The following is a 23,175-nucleotide window of genomic DNA, read 5'->3' as shown; positions in this document are numbered from 1 at the left end:
TTCATAAAGATGCAGTTGAATATGGACAAGTCACAGTTTCAAAACCATTACTTGATCTGGATGATCACAGACTCACCTGTTAATTCTGTGCTATTCCATATTGGCAGTTCATATGATCATTCTGCTGAAGGAATGGCTAGTCAGCACTTTTCTAAAGTGAAGCTTGATTAGGCCACTGTTAATAAACTCAGTTGTTCTGGGCCAGATTTACTCTTTTAATAGGATATAATACTGCCATCGACTTTGAAGGAAAACTTTAAATTCCTGCTGATAAAATTAGAGAATGTTAATTATAAAGAACTAAAAAAGTAAAAAGAATATTAAAAAAACCCCTACCACACAGACATATGCCTCCAAGCTGCCATCTGCTTTAATTTCTTCCTACTCATTTCTTGTTTTCCAAACACCCTCACATCCTCCAACTTTCAAATGCTTGCTTTTTAAACCAAGCAAACTCTCTTCTCAGTTTTTCTTTTCTTCTTTTTTTTCTTTTTCTTTCTGGGACGTTTTATTTTATTTCCACCTCCCTTCGTAACCTGTAACAGTTTCTCCTATTTTCATACTGAATAGTTTTTACTATGGAAGCAGATCCTATTTCTGAGTTGAAATTGACTTGGAATAAAATCTTGCACAAATTCATTTGTATATACATTATCATGTGTCTTTCCTAAAAGAATTACCCAGGACTCTACATTTAACTATAAAACTTAGATGTTATTATATGCTTACATAAATTATATACTTACATGTAAACAAGGCCTCTAATAGCTGCTTTCTGAAAAGAATCTCCTACAAGAAGTCGGAACCCAAGGCCTCCAAAGCACAAACCATAAATTACAGATATTTTCAAGAAATCTACTCTAAGAGCATACAATGTAATGTAATCAAGGGGGACTTTTTAAACGAAGAATTACCTAATACCTACTACCAAGGTAACTTGTTGGAGTGCTATTACATGCCCTATGCCTTTTAAGGCATCATCAGTTGAGTTTTACTTTCTTGCCCATGGAGGAGTATATGGGATAAAGCAACAGGATGCCACCCATTTGTGACAAAATAGTATCAAAATGGATGTACACATAACATTTGCTTTATTTCCTCCAATTCTCTCTTTGAAGGTAGAGTAAAACAAGTGATGGGATCTTCAATAAGCAAACTACAGGAACAAGTAAGGCAGTATTTGCAGGCAACATAATTTAAAGGCAGTAAAGCTTTGACACATGCAGTTTGCATGCCAGATGTCCTTCCTATACTCCCTTAAAATTACCTGTCCTTGAAAATGCAAAGCCAAGCAGTTTGTCTCTTCTGATGATCCACTAGAACAAGAATGAGTGGCTACTTGATTGAAGAGGCAGGCAACAAGCAAGGACAGAGTGTACAAAGTAGCCTTGGAATTCCCACACTGCTAAGTAAGCAATGGAGGAACACAAATTATTTTCAGGTTTCCCCTTAAAAACAAAAAATTCATCCTGTCATTAACAACACATTTGTAGCAACAGGTAAAAAACCCCTTCTAGACAATAGATCCATGACCAGACATAGAAACATTTATCCCTGGACTTTGTCACATCATACCAGAGAGAAAAATCCTCACTGAAAGATCAATAACCAAAACCCAGCTTTTCTGGAGTAGGGATTTTTGAGGAGTACATCTATGAAAGGAAGCTGTCCGTTCTAGAGCACCATTGTTTCAATTCCTTATAACCTATACCTTCAGGACAAATGTGAAAATAATAGGACTGCTCCCAAATGTTACAACCTACACTTGTAAGTAGCTTGATTATAATTTAATACAGCCAGTCACCTTAAATTCAGAGATGCAAGGTCTCTTAAAGTAAGAGTACACTGCAATAACCACTCCACCAAACCGTTTCTCACGTAATTTTCAAACTCCAAGTTTTTGCAAAAAGCTCAAAGACAGAAGGAAAGTACACATCTCAGGAAAGGAAAAGATACCTTTCACAGGTTAAGATATCCTTTCATTCTTTCAAAAAAAAAAGTTAGACCTATATCTTTATTCTGACTCAAATCCTGATTTAAAAATTCCATCACATTGTTTCATAACTAAGTCATCCAAATGAAGACCCTAACCTCCTGGATTCCTTCTCTTTAGTTGATCAGATGTTGGAGACTAAAGCTTGGTTTGTTGAGAGGCAATGCTCTTTTATAACCCTTAGCTCTGAGAGCTGACATTTTGTGTCTGTTCTTGAAGAGTACAACCTTGGGAAGATTGGGTAAGACAGAGGAACACATCATATTTCTCTGGAGATCATTCTATTAATATGAAGATTTGGGGATCAAGTATTAGTGATATTTCTTTCTATAGTCCAAGTTATTCCTACCAATAACATAGCTGTTGAGAGCATATCTTACCTTAGAGAGAAAAGAAATACCTATCAGAGTGCTGAAGTATAGTGAAGGCTGTTATGAACACCAAACAGCACTTTCACTCATGTCTTAGAGCAAATTAGATTCAAGAGGAAAGAAGGAAGAGGGCAAAGAAGTGATCAACTACTAAACCTTAAAAGACAGAAACTGGTTTTGCTGCTGCTGTAAAAGGCAAAGCCATAGCCGTTGTAGAAACTTGGACTGCATAGAAACACACATTGTGTAGAAATTGTGTAGGTCACACCCTGTCAGTGGGTGTTTCTATGCAAAATGCCCAGGGACAAAAAACCCAGTATGGGCAATAAAATTTACCATGGGATTTTGAATAAGACAACACAGGCATCTGAAGGATTTTATTCCAGTTGGTATAGAACTGTACCTTTCAATTCATGCTTTTATAAAAGAGATAAATCACTGGTCAGACTAAAATACATAGATGGTTTTCAAAGCATGTTTTCCATATCAATCAAATATCCAAAAGGCAAAATTTGACAATGATTAAAAATGCATCCCACTGCATACTGTTCATTGGAATATAGCTCTCTGAACACGACTACGTTCCAGATGATTGAAGATTTCTTCTTCTGTTTCTGGAGTGAGCTGTATATTATCTTTGATTGGAGACAGTGGATCTGACTTTTTACAAGAAGGAAGTTTTTCATGCTCTCTGCACAAAAGAACCAAAAGACAAAACAAACCCCAAGAATGTTACAATAATATGTCTCTAATCACAGACCTATAAGAACATACCGGTTAAACCAAAGCAAGATCCTCACCTAACTACACTCTTGTCCATGAGCAAGCCCAAAATAAAAGTCTGTGATAGAAAGTGTCAATTTCAGTTTCACTACAACTGAGTAACTTAACTGGAACAGATTAAATCACAGTGATCATGACAATGCTAGCCATCAGCTTTACATCAGAAAGACTGTGGGTACCCCATCTTACTCTGGGTTGTACACACCTCCTTAACATTTAAATCTTTGGAATAACAGTAGTTTCATATTAATCCTGTTTGTCTTGACATTAGGACAGAACAGATTAGTTTCCCACATGATTTATTTGCCATCAGACAATATAATTCTTAAAACACAAAGCTGAACTAGAGATATTTCGAAGTCTGAGAAAACATTAAACAGGATACTCAGGATACTTTGAGCTAACTAAGTCCTTGCAGTAAGAAAAACCTTTTCGTGAAATAAATGAAGAATCCCTAAAGCTAATAAACAAATACTTAATTTACATCAAAGTAATATGCACAAAAATATATACCCACGATATATACACATAAGGTATAGACCAATCAAAATTGGATGGATAAAATGTGGATGTTGGGAGCTAAGCACTGCAACTATCAGCAAAGCAAAGGAACAGAGTGCCATCTAGGCTCACTCCAGTCTAGCTGCCTGTATTCTGATAAATCAAGACATGATTTTTCTCCCTGTAAGCAATCCTGCTCAGACATTCCCAATGAGGTCAAGCAAATGCCTGCACAAACACTTTCACTTCCCCATTGAAAAATGTCATTCTTAACCCACATCCAGAGGATAATAAAAATATGTCTAAAAATATTAATACCACAAGTAATATTTTTAAACAGAGATCAGTTGTATAATAGCTTATCATAAGGCCCAAACATACTAAACTATGTTAATCTGGCGTAACACATGCTTCCCATTCTCACATTACTCAGTGCCAAAAGAATACTTTTGTCCTATTCACACTTGGTTTCAGGTTAATGAGAATAATAATTTTATTTAGATAAGACTAAATTATTCAAAGTTGAGATTGCTACTTAGAGCTAGGAAGGCTTTGCCAACAGGAGTTTTTACCTGAACCCATGGAAATAGTGTAAAGTTAAAATACCTACACTAATCATTCAAATTCAAAATATGACAACTTTTGCAGTTAACCATAGTTCAGTTAGCCAAGTCATCTGCACAAGGGAAAACAATTCTGCAAAAAGGTCCCCTTAACCAGAGACATCAGCTAACAGAAATATTTTATCAAATCACCATCATCTGTAAGACAGCTGATTGTCAAAACGGTTCTGCTTTCAAAAGTGAGAGGGACTTTAAGTTAATTAGGAACAGCATTCTAGTCAATTAAATTTGGTGAATTTATGCAGCTTTTGCATTTAGACTAAGAAACACCTTTTGGTATTTGAAGTGAAACAATGGTGGTAATTTTCATATCAACTATGTTAAACTAAAGGCACTATTTCAATAAATGAATATTAGCTGAGAGTTTTACCTGGTTAGAAAGGAAAATGTAATTAGAAGAACATATTTACTGCAAGTCACCCTTCATGGTTACATAAATCTTAGGAAATAAAAAACTGCACGTAGAAAACATTGAACTTAAGCTATTATTGAATTGTATGGAGGAGACATGTTTAGAGCCTGCTTTGAAAATTGTTTCTTTGGAAAAATATATACCAAGTGCTAAGGAAAGGGGTAAAGCAACTCACCTTTTAAACTGGAAGTTTTTCCGGAGTTCACTAATGGTGGCCTGCAGTCCCAGCTTGTTCTCAGCATCACAGTCATTCCTCTTCAGCACAGGTGACAGTTTCCTGCTTAATCCACTTACTTTAGCTGGTATCAATGGCTTGAGCTTTGTTACAATACGTGACCCTACACAACTGGATTTATGTAAACCAGGAACCTGTAAGATTTTAATATTAAGCCACAAATGGTTAAAATGACAACCAGTAAGCCACAGATATTATGCTGCAGAGGTTATAATAAAAATGAAGTGCTTTACATTGAGATAATAGAATTTGAACTCCACAAAGTATGTTTAGATAGCTTCTATAATCTAAAAAGCAGCATCTCAAACCATTAGACCTAATGCAGCAGGAAGAACTGGCAAACCAGTTTCCATAGGTCTTTGCATTCTAAAAGGTTGCAAATATACATTTCTTCTGAAGGCAGTTCTAAAGTCTCATCTGTTTACAGGAGAGCACAATGAAACCCCTTCAGTGTCAATTTTCAGAATTTTAAGGAGAAGCCACTCTCTAGTAGAGAGTACTTGCTGTGGGATCGATGAGCTCATTTTTCATGGGATCTAAGCTGAGCACAAATATCAGTGACTACATCAAACATCACTGGACCTGTAGTTGGACGTTACCCAATCTCTGTACCTCAAGCCCAAACCAACTCTGCTTGGCCAGAATATCTCCCAAATGCAACCAGTCTTGCAGTTGGAACATCACTTAAAGAAAAATACATGGCTTCATTATGCAATTTATTCTAGCTATTCACTACCCCTATTATTAATAAAGGCATGGCTCATTTTTAATTCACTTATTTTAATTCACTTATCACCTGCTTTATCATATTTACAAGTACATGAAAATAATTTTGACCTATAATTACATGCCAGTCAGTGTGATTTTTATGTTTCATGTTCTCATCCCTACCCCTGAGCTCTGATATTTTCACCTTTTTTCCAGGACCAATTAGCAAGAGAACTGGCTAATAGCCACTCAGACTGTCTGACTGTCTCTAGCATGCTTTCTAATACTGACACAACATTGTTAATTGTCTTTGTCTTCAAGTTCATGCATAAAAAGTAGTGAGTTTCTCTCAACAACAGAAGAAACATACTACAGCATAATCCAGTGTACTTTTCTTTTTCTTCTGAGTATTTTACCATATTTCATAAATTAAAAGTTACACCTACTGCTATTTAATCACTCTTCCCTATGTGTGCATAATCCTACCACAATAATCAAATGCATACAATATACTTTCAGAGAGTTGAGACTGTCTTTGCCAAATAAGCTCACAAGTGGCAAAAGGCCACAAACAGCTTATGTTTTCCATAATTTTCTTCAAAATGCTTATTGTTTTCCCCAATTTTGGGGGGGGAAGTAGCCATTTGGAAGCTCTAGAAGAAGATTTTATTGTTTGAGCCATTCTGCCATTTCATTGTAGAACATGAAGTACTCACAACTATCAGCTTCCAAGTGATCAGTAGCCTGCTATGTTAGCTTTTGCTGTCATTATGAGGACAAAACATAATAATGAAAATGCAGTATCTGCAGAAGAGATGGTGACTGTCTACAGTTGAAAACAGTTCTTATTTTACAGTTGGTTAGATAAGACTAGTTTATGACACCTAGGTTGTAAATATGATAATATTTCCCATTTGGAGGATGTTAAGAATAAAGCATTTTGCTCTAAATTAATCATCTTTTCTGTTTTGCTGGATCATCTTTAGAAGATGGCACAGCTCTGCCTACTTCAGGTGCTTTGCTTCATTAATGCTAATAGCTCTTCCTCATCCAAGTACTGCCATTGATCACGTAACACTTTTTTTTTTAATAAAAGATGTTGGCAGCCTTTTCTTCAAATAGAACTCGTATCTCTGTTCCTTCCAAAAACGGCATTGTGCTTTGTCATTTGCCCCTACATTTTATATTTTTTTAAATTGAAATCACATTGTTTCTACATGAAGAGAGTAAGCAGGTCTTGGAATCCAAATTTTTTTTTTTTTTGGGAAAATAAGTTTAGAACGTAGTCTAAAAATTGAAACAAGAATACTAATAATAATAATTAAAAATATTTAAAGCTTCCTGCTTTATAGCAGCTTGATGTTTATTATCTCAGCTGTTTTGCAACATGTGAAGTCACCCATATTTTACACTTCTTTGCAGTACCGAATTACAAAGTTACAACTTAATCTAACCCCAAAGTAGGCAACGCTGCAGGTTGAAGACCCACTAAGACACTTAAAACCAGAACAGATTGTTCTTTTCTTTTGCCAGTATAGCTTCGTGATAGCATTACAGCTGTGATTTTTTGCAGCTATTAATTTTCCATAATTGCTATGAGGTTAGTAAACTACAAGGTCCTAACAAACTCACTATCTTATCAGCACTGTTAGAAAAAAGCTTCTATTGGCTTTGATATTAGAACTGCCTAGCTAGGCACTTTACATTTTGAGTAAGAAACATGGTAAGAATTGACAGCTTCCCCAGACTGCCTCCCTCAGTTATTAAACTTCTCTGCATGTCAGCCATTTTATGTTTAAAGTGACTGTCTGCTTCTTCCCTAAATCTGGAACACATTATTCTCTTCAACACCAGCAAAGATTTCACAGAATCACAGGGGTTGGAAGTGACCTCAAGAGATCATCGGGTCCAACCCCCCTGCCAAAGCAGCTCCCTAGCTCATAGACAGATAGACATCCAGATGGGTCTTGAATATCTCCAGAGAAGGAGACTCCACCACCTCCCTGGGCAGCCTGTCCCAGGGCTCTGTCACCCTCACTGTGAAAAAGTTCTTCCGCATGTTGGTGCAGAACTTGCAGCCATTGCCCCTAGTCCTGTCTCCACAGACCACTGAAAAGGGGCTGGCCATTTCCCCCTGCATCCCATACTTAAGATATTTATAAACATTAATAAGGCCCCCCCTTAGTCTTCTCTAGGCTGAACTGTCCCAGCTCACTCAGCCTTTCCTCATTGGGGAGATGCTCCTGGCCCTTAATCATCTTTGTAGCCCTTCTTTGGACTCTCTCCAGGAGATCCTTGTCTTTTTTATACCAGGGAGCTCAGAACTGGACACAATACTCCAGGTGAGGCCTGACCAGGGCAGAGTAGAGGGGGAGGATCACCTCCTTAGACCTGCTGACCACACTCTTCCTGATGCACCTCAGGATCCCATTGGCTCTCTTAGCCACCATTGCACACTGCTGGCTCATGGCCAACCTGTCATCAACCAGGACCCTCAGATCCTTCTCCACAGAGCTCTTCTCCAGCAGGTCATCCCCCAGCCTGTACTGGTTCAAGCAGTTATTCCTTCCCATGTGCAAGCCTCTACACTTGCTTTTGTTGAACCTCATCTGGTTTCTCCCTGCCCAGCTTTCCAGCCTGTCCAGGTCTCTCTGGATGGCAGCGCAGTGTTCCTGCGTGTCAGCCACTCCTCCCAGCTTTGTATCATCGGTGTACTTGCTGAGAGTCGATGCTATTCTCTCATCAAGGTCATCAATGAAGATATGAAACAGGACTGGATCCAACATCAAGCCTTTGTTTAAGGCCTGCAGTAAGCAATCCTAAGGGAAAACTGAGCCAAGAATGATGCTTCTTTTATCTACCTTCCCTGCTTCAATTCTGGCTACTTGTTCCAGAGGTCTCACTGGTACTACTACTCACAAGAGCCTAAGAGCCTGGCTGGGCCAGAGTTCCAATAGGATTGGCCTTTTGGTTGTTGCTGACAAGTTAGTTTTCAGTCAGGTCAGTTTTCTGGTCCAACTCATTATAAGAGTTGTTACCAGCACAGAAAGGAGGCAGAGTGAATAAATGGCCAAGGAAATAAGTGGTAGAAAGCCTCTTAGTAGCAACTTGCTTTAAACCAACCCTACTGCTCTCCTGGATTTTCACTGAATTCCTGTTGTCTGAACAGTTCCAAGCATCCTGAAAATTTGTTTATATATGATGCTCATATTATCTCTTGCTTGTATTCCCCAATATTTAGTATATTCATTCACCCAATATATCCTTAATGTGAGCAAAACACATTAAATACATTCTTAAAAAGAACATTGAAATTTTGAATCCCAGGATGATTTCATTTAATTGTCTTGTTTACAAGAAACTGGCAAAACGTTAATCTGATGAAAAAGCATCAATTTTTGTTAATCAGGTGTTCCCAGAATAAAAGATGCAAATCCCAGTTTGACAGAGAAGTTACTAACAATAACCACAAGATGTCACTGCTATACAAAGCACACACACATTATTCTTCAGCAGAGAGAAGCTTGTGATTTTTGGTCTGCCTGTAACAAAGACGTTAGTGGGGATGTATCTGGGAGAAGGAAAGCATCTGCTTTTGGCATATGGATCTTTTGGCAAGTTCTAATGATAAAGCCTTAAGGGGTTGGAGCACTTTTAGCTGTTAAGGTCCCAGAAGTTTTGTAAAGTAGACAAATGGGTAAAGCTCTTAAGAAATGGCACAAAGACGGCAAGTAAGTTGATTCCTAGATATCTAAGACACTACACACAAGTCAAACTACAGGTGTCCAACCAACAAGAAATACAGGTTCTGACAGAAAACTGATAGTCCTTTCCATATTGATTTGTTAGTATCTAGTAAGGCTTTTAACTAAAGCAATTAAACAAGAACAGTTGGCTAAAACCTCTCCAAACTTTGAAATTTAAACACGCTTTTTTCTAGTCAGAGGAAAGTGACTGCTAAACTAGCAGATTTATTGAGACAAGCAATGAAGTGAGGTTATAACTTGCGACTGTAACTGGATTATGAACACAACTGTAATTTGCATCATAAAACCTGTGTATTTAGCATGCCTGAGGAAAATTAAGAAGGCTTCTTTACTTTAGTTTGACCATATAACACAGCATTTTAACATTACCAAACAAGTTACAACTGTGATATCAATCACAGGTGGCCTGGTTATAGTCATCTCAGCTCTGATATAGACAAACAAGAGCGGTTTTCTCTTGCCAAGAGTTACAGAATTAACTAGGAGACAGTTAAACTCGATTTGCAGTATTTTAGTAGAGCTCATAGTAAAATTAAAAAATTCTTACCTTGGTCTTTATGGTCATAATTTTTCTGTCAGTTTGAACACCAGAAAATACTGGAGACCGAGGACGTTGACCATCAGCAAGTTTTGAATTGGAGTCAGATTCCTTCATCAAAAGAAAATTCATCTAGTTTTAAAAAGTTTTCTCTGGGTGGGGTAGTGAGTTGAGGGTTTTTTTGGGGGGGGCAGGGCGAGGCGTGTTTAAACACAATGTATGTTTGTATATCTACACATATATACTTTATGTTTTCAGCAATTCTAAGAACTTATACAAAAAACAGCTTAATTTCAGCAAGAAACACTATACTATGGTCTGAGAGGTCTTCTTTAGAGACTAAGAAGGAAAGCTAGATTTCCAAATTTCTTCATGACCCACCAAAGTTACAGCAGTAGGACTCAAAACAAACTAAAACCACAGACACACTTGATTTAAGCTAATACAACTACCTACATTAAGCATTGACAACGTTTGTTAGTAAAAGCCATGTTATTTGCAAGAGAAGACTTTGCTGCCTAATTAATTTCTTCCACAATTTAGTGAGAGCAAATGCTGAAACAATGTCTAGTTTTCTTACTTCTGCATCCAAACTGTTGCTGGACACTTGTGGTATGTCTGAAGACTCGAAACTGCTTTCTGATGGCTCAGAAGACTTTTGAGACTGTGATGACTGTTCCAGTTCTATTAAGGGGGAAGATTCCTCCTCTGATTCACCACACTCCGTCCCACTCTCCAGTTGTACCCCACTTATCTGATCTTCCTGGGATACAACACAGTTGCTTCTCTGCTGGTGAAGCTGCTGTGAAAATACAGTGTGAGATGGACCAGGATTTTTTGAATTATTTCCAAGGCTGTTAAACCACCGGAAGCAACTTTTCTGTGTTTCTCCAGGAGGTGTAAAGACAGTCCTTGTTGTTTTTTCACATTCTGGAAACTGAGAAACATCTTCTGCTACACATTTTACTTCCTGCTTCTGACAATCTTGCTCAGCATCTTGAGTCAGATCACTGTCATCCTTCTTTGCTCTACCATCAAACATAATTGCATCATTGCAGAAAAACCTAGAGTAAAAAAAAGTGAAGGGAGGAAAAAAAAAGCTTCTGTAAATAAGTATTTCCAAAATCCAATAGTTATCACAATCCATTAATTTGATTTTTGAAGTGCACTTGCAGATAGAAATTATTTTGACAACAGGCAAAGTTTTACTCCCTCAGGGAAGCATTTAACAGTAAAAAAGTGAGTAAAGAAAACCATATGTAAACCTGTGATCCATTGGCTGAAATGCTAATAGGTTCTTAACCTGAAAAAGCATATATTAATTAATGACCATACAGCTAAACAGTAGTGAAACACTTCAGTACTACTTAGCACACTCAGCTCAGGAAGGCGTGTATTAAAACTAAAACACATCATCCGTATTGAGACTGTTCTGTAAAATCACACTCCTCAAAAATATTCAAATTATTTAACATATTAACAGTAAGACACATAATTGTTACAATGCTCTTTAAAACCAATTCAAGCAAGTGTGGCCAAATATGGTCAAAAAACCCAGTTAAATAAAAACCCCAAAGTCTGGGTTCTCAAAGTGCAGGTGCAGATCAGGAGCATCAGCAGAATGATATGAGATAAGAACAGGTATTTACCTTTCACTATGGCTACATTTGGCATAACTGAACAAACAAGCCAAGAGAAAACCAATCCTGTCAGCAGAAGTCATGGAGAAAGCACCTGGATTGGTGACAACCAGCATAGCTTCACTAAGATCAAGTTGTGCCTGGCAAATTTGGTGACCTTCTACAAGAGGATTACATCATTGGTGGATAAGGGAAGAACAATTGACATCATCTTCCTGGGCACATGCAAAGCATTTGACACTGTCCTGCACAACAGTCTTGCCTCTAAATCAGAGACATGGATTTGATGGATGGACCACTCAGTGGATAAGGAATTGGCTGGATGGTCACACTCAAAGACTTGCAGTCAGTGGCTCAATGTTCAAGTGGAGCGTATTTTCAGTATTCAGGAAATAGTATTTCGCTACTTATTAAAACATGTTATGCAAGCATACCTGCTTCGTGTTCCTGGAACAATAACAGCATCCTTCTCTTTGCTTTTCCTTTGCAGGAAGGAAGCAAATTTATTTCTAACTCTGGGCAGAGAGTTCAAGCTTTCTTTAGTGACAGAATTCCCTGAAGAATCAAGGCTTTGTATTGCTGAGACACCCTTTTGTGCTTCACCATCATCACTCTCCTTCTTGAATTTTTTTGCTTTTGAAAATGAATATTGGCTCAACAGGTCTCCATCTGAGATTTCTTCTATATCTAAAGAGAAGATACTTGGAATAACACAGGCAAAAGAAAAGCCCTAGTAGCATTATCAAAAAGCAGAAGAAAAAAATACCTAAAAATATCTAAAAATACAGTGGTTGGTATTAAAAATGACAAGAATGGAAAAATTAAGGAAAAAGTTAAAATCAAATGCTGCTGAAAGTTTGTTGCCACCGTTAACTGTTAAGATAGGCTTTAGTATTATGGCAGCTTGTTTATAACAATATAGGCAATAAGTTAGAGTTGGCAATAAGTCAGGCCTCTCAAATCTCACTTAATAAAGTCAAAGAAAATCCTTCCCCATAACATTCTACTGCTATCTATATACTTATTAATAAAAACATACCACTCCTTGGTCTTTTTGCGAAGAGCTCTTTGCCTGGAAGTTTTAGTCCTTTAACACTAATTATCTTCTCCATGCCTCTGGTTGTTGTTTTCTCTGGCAAACGCATTTTATGAGGAACAGTATCTGCCTTAGGATCAAACTTGTAGTCTCTGCTCCAAATGCTATTTACATGATTAGCATGTCTATCATTCCAGCCACGACTTCTCTGCTGCACAGGCTAAAAAGATATTAAAAAACAAAACAGTTCTATAGCTTTGCCTTCTACTTAAGATTCCCTGATTTAGCATGTAGGATCGTTTTGACATTTGCACACCAACTGCTGACAAACTCCACACACATTCTTTCTTTTTGTTCTCACATTTCTCATGCTTTCAATACAAATTGTTTCCTCCTTTGTGCTGCCATGACTTCTCATCTCAGACAAAATTAACCATTTATGTCCTTAATACTGTGGATAAAATTTCAGAAGAGTTTGTAGGTAAAACAGAGGTTAAAGCCAAATGCCTTGAGAAGTAAGATTCTGCCTGCACCAAGAGTGACAACTATGCATCTGTGGAAGCATACACTTTCTGTAATAGTAGAATAGCTTTCATTTTCAACTCAGTTGGGGCTAGTGTTCAATCATATTTTTCCATCAGTGTTCAGGCCCACATCAACATTATAGTATATAAGTTTAGAACAAAGATATTACCTGTGCAACATCAGGGTTATAGTTATCAATCTGTTCCATTGTATCGATATCAATATTGCCAATGGCAATTTGGAAAGCGGTACCATCACCAAGGTGTCTGTCCCCATCGTGTTAAAGGAAAATATCTGAATATTACATTACATTTCAAGAACCATAGCATGGAGGTTAGGCTAGCTGTTCAATATCTTTTATGCCAAAAAATCATTGTGAGAATATTAACCCAAATCATTATTACTAGTACTCATGGTTCAATCTGATGCAACAGCAGTTGCAGTAGATCATTGCAGTGTTTGGCAAACCATGGAAGTCAAAAGGAAAACCTTCAATAAACAGCAAGGGTTACCATCTTTCTCCTTCCTAATTTCTGTAATCGGCAGAGATTAGCTTGCTGGAAGAACATACAAAGTTATAACTACTTCAACAGTCCCCTCTCTTTCTTCATCTTCCTAATCTTCCATGCTCAAATTTCAAGATGCACAAATGCAGCAGAGTACTATTTGTTCTACAGGAAGTGATATCTGATAAAAAAGGGAACGCTTACATTAGGGAAAGAGTTACAAGAATTAAACTTGCAGAGATTATAATACACTTAAACACATGCACAAATCAAGCATGTTTGCTGAAAAGTACACATAATATAAACATAATTTCTGCCTAAAACATCACATTAATGATAGGTCACCCAGTTATCCCCAGGGATTATTTTTAATAATTAAAATTAGAGCAAATGATAAAAGAGGGAAAGACACCCCACTTTGTAAGACTGCAGAAAAGACATGGTTTCGTCAATAGTAGGGATGCCATGGAAAATTAATATAAGGCACCAGACCTGCTCGCCCTTATTTCCCCACCCTGCTATTTCAACATACAAAGGATACCGTCCTGCATAAGTGAGTGTTTCTGGATCAATATCATCCCCATACGCATTCAGAGGAACTAATTTTCTGTTGACAGGATCAAAAACTAATTGATAAAGGAATGTATTATTGGCTCGTGTAAACCCCTGTATGTATTCTTCTGGTACTGTTATATTCATTTTCAAGTACTGCCCCATTTTCTTAATAACCTGTCAAAAAATAAAATTGCTTAACTGTTTCATTTAAACAGGTCACACAAGTTATTAACTACATGTCAACTATTAAAGTATCATTGCTTTTCATTAAACATCCAATGTGTTACAAGCGGATTCAATGCAAGCTGAGGGAAAATAAAGGAGTTTTGTATAATTTTTTCCAACTCTCAAACTGTTTACTATTACATAAATAACACAATTCAACACTTTACGAAGATTTCTTGCCCAATAAATATAAAATCTGAATGTAAACATGGACCATCTCCTTAAGCTACATTCATTAAAACTAATGCATATCAAATTTTATCATCCATAGTAAAACAACACATGAGCAACACATGGGAGGTTTTAGAATATGAAAGAAACCTAAGTAGATTTCTTCTCCACCTTTCCCCATTACTGATCATTAAATGATTATAGATTGATCTGTTAGCTCCTCCTATATACTGCTACTACACCACTCTACAAGAAGTTCCTATTAATGCATTGATTTCTGTTTTACAGTTTCACAGAAGACAGACGATGTCCTTTTGAAGGTCACATCTGTCGTACTAACAGAAGCAGAATCTCTCCTCCTCAAATAAAGGAACAGCTCTATTTTGGCCATGCATCCTAAAGGGCAACTTACTCATTAAGAATTAAAAGTTCAAGTGGGCACTGTTCTAATAACTAATGTGCAAAACAGGTAGTGAGGGGAAAAAAATAAATTCCATAGTCCTACAAAAAATACGAAGTCTCTTCTCAAATAGATTATGCCCTTAAAGGATTAGAACGGTATTTACCTTTACGTTGGTTTATTTCATTGAATATATAACAATTTCAACACTTCAGTAAGTTTAATTCAGCATCTTTCTAAAGCACAGGATAAAAAAATACTCCTTTTCAGAGTCTCCTAAAAACACAGGAAGTCAAGAACCTCTCACATATTTTCAATTCAGTGTTAATTTCATATACACAGCTATAGACTCCCCAAAGCCCAACACACAAGGCAGAACCAAGTTTACCTTTATAATATCTGGATTGTTGGCTAATTTTAGTAGCTTGCATGCTTTAGCCAACCCAATTCCATGAATTGACGGGAGGTAGTCACAACCAGACAGAATACACATGTAGCGGAACTTCTCTTCTGTAAATACATTTCCAAGCTGCTTGCAGTTTCCTAGTCGAGCTTGATCTATCTCAAGTCCATTTCCAAACTTGTCAATTTTCAGAAACACCTGGAAATTAAGAGGAAGTGAAAACAATAATTTCCACCCATATAAGCTCAGTTGTCACACTTGGTGGTAGCAACACATGGCAAGTGCTACTCTTATTTCTTCTGTTTCCCCTGGTTATTGCAAAAGAGTAATTCCATACATCAAACACCTTTGGAAACTTTAAACTCTATTGTTTAGACATCAGTGAGGGCTATTAATATTGTCTTCCATACCTTTTTACATCCAAAAGCTAAAAGATCAGAGTCTTCTGTAATTATAGCTTGAACCATGCCAGTCTTATTAAGATAAGCCAACTGAGCATCAGCTTCATACGGAGCAACAATACAATCAACTCCTCGTGCTCGGGCAGCCTGTACATAAACAAGACGTATAAAAGTACTTTGCATTACTTTCTGCTAATTACCTTAAGAAAACTGAAAGCATAAGCAGCCCTACCTCAAAGAAACAGGAATGAACTTTTTACAATACCCTCCGCCCCCATTAGAGCCTGATACTTCATATTTGGTTTAGATCTGTATAGACTAGTCTGCAATAACAGCCTTTCCTGCTGACTGAATCTGAAGCTGGCACCTTCAGTTAATCTCAAGCAAATTACAAAGGAAAGGAAAAAAAGCACTGGAACAAATGTAATACTAGTCCGATAAAGATCCTCTGATTGCAGTGGAAGGATAGCAAAAAGCTATTTAAAGGGGCTTTTTTTTCTGTGAATCTGTTCTCAGGAACTAACCAAGGGGGAAAAAAGAAAAAAAATTAAGGGTTTTTTTTTTGTGCAGACAAACTGTAGGTGCTACCAGAGGCAGTTCGTAGCATTAACAAGAGGTGTATTTCAATTGACATAGCAACATTATTCATACAAATGGGCTTAATTAATTTGAAGCAAAGTTCAATTTTGTTAACTATGCCTAACATAGTCCAACATACGCAGGACAATTAGAGGCTAAGCTGGAAGGATATTGGTCTTGTCTACACAGAAGAGGTGGTGATCTAGCCATACAAAAGCAGAATAAGACATACTACCCACTGCATAGGTTTTTGGTTTGGTTTTAAAATTGTTGGCATCAACAGCACTGTCCACTTACTTTGATAACTTCATGAGCCATAACATGGGTAACATTCACACTGCGCCCAAAACACTCCCTAGCTTCTGACAGTTTCCCTTCCTGCAACAATTGTTTCCCCTTCAGAAGACTGGCTTGACGCTTCCTGAAAGATGAAAATAACCACCAACCTCAGATTGTTTTTTCACTTAAGAGAACAGGTAGCAGAAAGGAATGAGACACACACATAGGACAGGGGGAAAAACAATTGTTTTGCAGATTAACATTTCCCAGATGAGTTCTACTGCATGATTTTTTAAAACATAAGAATAATCACAACTCATTCTATTAACAAGGATGCTTGAAAATTTCATCATCCCAGTTTAATGTTTTCTCAGAGAACAGTGACAACTCAGGAACAGAAACCAGCAGCATAAAAGTAGAGATGCACCCACTCTCAGGTCACAGTAAAACAGATCTAATGGAATTTGGAAATATCTGACATCAGATACCCCTTGGTTTAGAGGACAGAAGGCATAATTTATTTCATAGATTGGCAATAGTTCATTCCATGCTGAAGGAAGCAAACATCCCATGAGAATTTATAAATAAAAACACTAGTAAAAAAGTCTCACCGCTTCAGTGAGACACCCCATTAGGTAGGGACCTGAATCCAAACCTGAAACAAGTTTACCTGATTATTTGTAGAGAAGGATGAGGAAGGTGGTATTAATTTTAAACAAAATTACACTGTGAAGAAATATTTTTGTCCAGAGATCATGAGGGTGGGCAAATTGAAAGCATTTTAATACATTACAGGAACTAATGCTCAGTGGTCTACTTCCTTCCTCTATACAAGTGCTTTCATTTATGAAGTGCATTTCTATTTTTGGAATAAAATCTCTAAGAAGATGTTTGTAGGATTTTTAAATGTAAATTAAATGAAATAAACTGCAGAAAGGGTTTATCAGAGATGACTACCTAGCTGAGATTGAGGTTTTTCAATTTTGAAAATGTATTGTAGCTTTGCTTGCAATTGAATACAATTCAGTACTTACTCTCGTCGGGCCTTTTCCACTTCCTTCTTAGAAGGTAAAGTGCATCCATCAAACACCAAAACTGGTTTAATTCCAAATGAGAGGAGCATATCAACAAGTTTCATACAGAAAGCTACATAACTGTATGAATAAGAAAATAAAGATTAATGTTTATTGTTAAGCAAAAGTTCATTGCTTATTTTCTCTGCAGGAAAGAAAAACTCTAAGTTTAGTACTAACTATTGTTCAAAGATCTTAATGGCTACATATTTCCCTAACACCACAGAAAGAGCAAGAATTCCAATGAATTTTAAAGCATGCAAGGGCTCCCTAAACAATTATAGTGCCAGTCCAAGATCACTGATCATATGCCCATTGAAACAAGATTTGGTCATTCATGTACCTAGAAACACAGAATCACAGAATATCCTGAATTGGAAGAGACCTGTAAGGATCATCAAGTCCAACTCCTGTCTCCACACAGGGACTGAGCACATCATACAGGCACTTCTTGAACTCAAGCTCGGTGCTGTGACCACTTCCCTGTAGAGGCTGTTCCAGTGCCCCACCACCCTCTCAGTAAAGAGCCTCTTCCTAACACCCAACCTAAACCTTCCCTGTCAGTTTCATGCAGTTCCCTCGGGTTCTATCACTGGTCACAAAGGGAGGACATTGGCACCTGCCCCTTTGCACCCCCTTGTCAGGAAGCCACAGATCGTAACGAGGTCTCCCCTCAACCTCCTTTTTTCCAGGCTGAACAAACCAAGGGACTTCAGCCCTCCCTCGTAAGACTTCCCCTCCAGATACTTCACCATGCCAGCTGACCTCCTCTGGTGGCTCTCCAATAGCTTTGTGCCCCTCTTGTACTGTGGCACCCAAAACTATACACAGTACTCAAGGTGAGGCCGCACCAGTGCAGTGTAGAGCAGGACAATCCCCTCTCAGGACTGGCTGGCCATGCCGTGCTTGATGCCCCCCAGGATACGGTTGGCCCTCCTGGCTGCCTGGGCACACTGCTGGCTCCTGTTTAACTTGCTGTTGACCAAGCCCCCCAGATCCCTCTCAGCATGGCTGGCCTCCAGCACCTGATCCCCCAGTTTGGATTGCGTACCCAGGGTTGCCCCTTCCCGGGTGCAGAATCTGGCACCAGCCCTTGTTAAACCTCATGTGGTTGGTGATTGACCAGGTCTCTCCGAGTGAGACTACTTAAAATCAACCATTCCAAAATTTCCTACAACTACTAAATATTTCTATCAGTCAACTTCTCTCTCAGATGAAATGTATCCTGCTCTCAGGAATCTGAGGGACCTCCACTACCTTCAAAGGCAGGTAGCAAGGTATGATGAAATGCTACAGTTCTTTGTTTCAACAGAAACAGAAGTTCAAGATTTGAACTATTTGCCAAATGCCAACTCTTTTGATCAAACATTTGATCAAAGTTTCATAAGCAAAGCTTGATCCAGACTAATCAGTGTAGTTTTATTTCTCAAAAATCATCTTTAAAACTATTTTCAAATTAAATCAAGAGTTCAATCTGGTTTTCCTGAGATGGGCAAGAACTCATGCAAGTCTGACCTAGGCTCCACAGCTGACCTTGAAATTTCTCTTTGCTTCCTTAGAAATATAATATTGTAAGTGAAAATCCATGTTACGTTAGAAAAGCCACTCCTACTAAAAACACGGTAAGCAGAAAACCCTGCACCTTCTTCAGAGCACAAAACATATACCAGAATTCTTCAGTACCGTTACAACTTTTGTCACGGCAGATTTTACAAACTGTCACTTCACACAAACAGGATCCCTGAAAAGAATAATAAATTTGAAACATATGAATTGCATCTATAAAATCTCATCATAAAGATTAATTTATAACTGGGACCAAGACATGCTAGAAAAAGAAAACTAACTCACTTAACCACTGATATCTTAATGGAAAACATTTTAGAGTTCTTCCCACCCAATATATGCTTCAGTATTTATTTTGCACAGGTGAAAAGCTTTTACTTATAGCCAACATTTCGATTTACAAAATGTACAACTGGGAGCAAGAATTCAGAAGCAACAGTAAGAAGTGAAACTGCTTTAACTTACATTTTTAGCTCAAGGAACGCCAAGCTAACAAAACTTTACTTTGTAAGAAGGTTGAGACCAAAACACAACAAAGACTTACAGATCCGTCGGCTCTCCTCGGGCCAGCTTTTCAGCACAAGCATAAGCGCCCTTGTGCAGCCAGCAGTAAGTGTCCACAGCTACCACCTGCCCTTTGTATTTCTTCACGTGGGCAGGCTCCGCAGCTTCCTTGATGAACTGGAGAAGGCCGTGAATCCCCATGGTGGTGCTTGAACTGCAGCCGGGAAGACAAAGCGTGGCAGGAGCGCAAGGCCTCGATCTCTGCACAGGGAACGGCAGATGAGGTGGCAGGCCGGGTGCGGGGCTGAACCAGAGACAGGAGCAGCACCGGAGTAACGCCACCGCGCTCCCCGGGGCGCCTTCCGCCGGCCGAGGAGGGAGCGGTACCTGCAGCCCACCGGGACGGGGCCCCCCGCTGCCACCGGGCCCGCAGGCGAATGGGGGGCACCAGGCCCCACGCGCGGTCCCCAACTGAGAGCGGGGTCGAGAAGAGGCACAAAGGGCGCCGGGCACGGCCGCGTCCCCTCGCTTCAGTGCGGGGCCTCAGCGCTGTGCCCCGCCGCGTCCCTCACGATCCCCGCCGGAGACACCGGGTATTATGCCTGCCCGGGGGCGAGAGGCTCCGAGGCAGCTCCAGCGGCTCGGGGCCGCCTTTCCCATGGCGGCGGCGGCGCCGCCGCCTCTACCTCGGCCCAGCCCGGCGCTGCCCGGCGAGGGGGATGAGGGGAGGACCGCGGGCACACGATCGCCAACCGCCGCGGAAAGGCACGCGCCAGTACCTCGTCGGGGGAAGAGGATGGGGAAGCCCGCGCGCCGGCCCCCGCCCGCTCCGCTCGACCGTGGCGCGCGGCAGCCGCTCGGGGCTTTCAAGCAGCGCGCGCTCAGCTAACTGGCCCCGCCCCGCAGGGGACTACAAGTCCCGGCATGCACCGCGAGGGGCGGGCGTGAGCGGCACAGCGGTCAGGCGGCTCGGCATAACAGGGCCACTGGGGCGGAAAAGACCTTTAAGGTCATGTAGTCCAATCGTTCCCGTCCTATGTTAAACCACATCCCTAAGTACCTGATTTACCCGTCTTTTAAACACGTCCAGGGATGGTGACCCAACTACCTCCAGCCTGGTCCAGGCCCTGACAACTCCTTCAGGGAAGAACTTTTTCCTAACATCTAATCTGAACCTGCCCTGGCATAGCTTGAGGCCGTTTCACCTTGTCCTGTCTCCTGTTGCCTGGCTGAACAGACCACCTCCCACCTCTGTACAACCTCCTTTCATGTAGTTGTAGATGGTGGTAAGGTCTCCCCTCAGCCTCCTCCAGGCTAAACATTCCCAGCTCCCTCAGCTGGGATTTGCTCTCCAGCCCCTTCACCAGCCTCATTTCCTTTCTCTGCACATGCTCCAGGACCTCCATGTCTCTTCTTGGCCACCTGGGCTCTCTGCCTGAGAGCTGTCTAACCAGTTTGCCCCAAGCCTGTAGTGCTGCATGGAGTTGTTATGTCCCAGGTGCAGGACTCTGCACTTGGCATTGTTAAACTTCATCCCATTGGTCTCAGCCCATTTGTCCAGTCTGCTCAGATCACTCTGAAGAGCCTCCCTACCCTCAGGCAGATCAACACTTCCTCCCAGATTAGTGTCAGACCAGCTTGGCTTGGCTGGCAGTTGGGGTTGGGCGTTTGTCCAGGATCATTTCAGAATTGCTGATGTGTCAGGTACTTGGGGGGCTTTCTGAAACCTGCTCTTTCACTTGAAACCAGGCGTGGAAGACAAGGACTTACGGACAGAGCATTCGTGGGACAGCCACGAGCACTGGGGAAAAGGGGTTCTGTGGGGACGAGGCAGTACGGGGTGAACCATGGCATTTGCCGCAAGCCAAGGAAGTGCAGCCGCCTCAGGTGTCTGCAGAAATACTCACACCTGGTTAGCACACTGGCATGGGTCCAGTGCTGCAGCAGGTCTGCTGTCTCTCAGTAAAGCGTTGAAAAATCAGGGGGAAAAAAACCAGTTTCCTTGAGCTGGGCCTAGCATGTGTGTTGAGAAGGCTGGTGTTGGCAATACTTGCTAATCCAGTTCTATAAATGCTCCGTCACGAGTGGAGAAAATTGCAGTCAGCATCATGGAAATATTGTGTCGTCATAGTATTTAGCATTTACTTTCAGTTCTTTATCCTTGCTGGTACCCTGTTATATAGAAGTTTTTCAGGTACTCATCAACTGGAAAAAATCCCAAAACTATTACCAGTGGAGAAGCTGCCATAGGAGTAAGAATATATTTGTGTCTGTTGCTTTCTTCCAACATTTATGCATAAAAAAGCTAAACATCAGTAATTATGAGCTGGGTATAAGGAATTTGAGTGCATCACTAGTTTTGTACTATTGCTGTAACCTGTATTCTGAATGAGTCATTTTGAGATGACAGTCATAGTGAATATTCCATTTCTGACATTATTCTTCACAGTGATTGCGCTCCAGGATGGTTCAGTTACAGCAAAGGATCCGTGACATGCAGCTGAGGACAGCACAGACATGACAACAATGAACATGAAAATTATAAACATTAAGTATACCAGATTCAAGGGGCATCCCAGAATTTTGTCAGGGTCCTGCAGCTAACACAGTGAGTAGAAGGTGGTCACCAACTGCAAAGGTAGAGGCGAGGCGCAGCTGTTACTGCAGTGAAACCCTGGGGTTAATGTAAGAATTGATGGTCAAAGTTAGAAATTTAAATCTGTATTTACATACAACTGTAACTACTTTCATTTAAAAAAGCCCTGAACGTCCATATCACATACTGAAACTTGAAGTGGTGCACAGTAATCCAACAACACAGAAGGCATACCAATAACATCGTTGTTTCACAGATCTAGTGAATGTTTTGGGACATCTCATGCACGGGATTGACTTCCTATTTAACCATCTGTTGCACTGTCTCATTCTGCCTATTTGACACATCAAACACAGTAAGGCATACCTTGACAGCCAACGTGTGGCCTGCACATACTGCAGACTAGGACAACAAGGGACTTTACAGCTTCAACCTAAATTTCTTCCTACTGGTCACACACCGGCCTGAACCTAGAACTGTCTCAGGCTGATCTTTGTCCTCAGAAAATGTGTCTTCATATCTTGCTAAAGAGAATAAGTGCAGTAAAGAGCGAGGAGAGAACTAAAGAGACACTATGCATGCAGTACTGTATTATGCAAATTTTCTCTGCACTTACAAAAACCTGCCTGCCTGCTTTATTTGTTGAGCTACTGCTTGGATAGGACTGGAACAAACCCGAAAATGTGTACATGTTTCCAGCTGCAAGTAATGAGATTGCTGGACCAAAAGTCTCGCCAATGCTCTAGACTAAAAATAACAACTGCACTGGTTATATTTACTGATTT

At 39.9% G+C, this 23,175-nt stretch overlaps 1 protein-coding gene across 1 annotated transcript; it reads right to left on the bottom strand.

The window, feature by feature from the left end:
* Positions 1–2,913: 2,913 nt before the first annotated feature.
* Positions 2,914–19,995, bottom strand: EXO1 (exonuclease 1; the record flags this gene model as incomplete). Its single annotated transcript, XM_084261937.1, has 13 exons — positions 2,914–3,055; positions 4,859–5,052; positions 9,941–10,042; positions 10,539–10,995; positions 12,006–12,258; positions 12,611–12,827; positions 13,302–13,398; positions 14,180–14,367; positions 15,378–15,590; positions 15,803–15,940; positions 16,670–16,793; positions 17,686–17,805; positions 19,835–19,995. The coding sequence occupies 13 exons, from the start codon at positions 19,993–19,995 to the stop codon at positions 2,914–2,916; spliced, it is 2,406 nt and encodes an 801-aa protein (XP_084118063.1).
* Positions 19,996–23,175: the final 3,180 nt, after the last annotated feature.

This window comes from Gallinula chloropus (assembly GCF_964237585.1).
Source record: "Gallinula chloropus genome assembly, chromosome: 3".
In the NCBI taxonomy this organism is placed as follows: domain Eukaryota; kingdom Metazoa; phylum Chordata; class Aves; order Gruiformes; family Rallidae; genus Gallinula; species Gallinula chloropus.
This window is presented reverse-complemented; position numbering and strand designations above follow the sequence as displayed.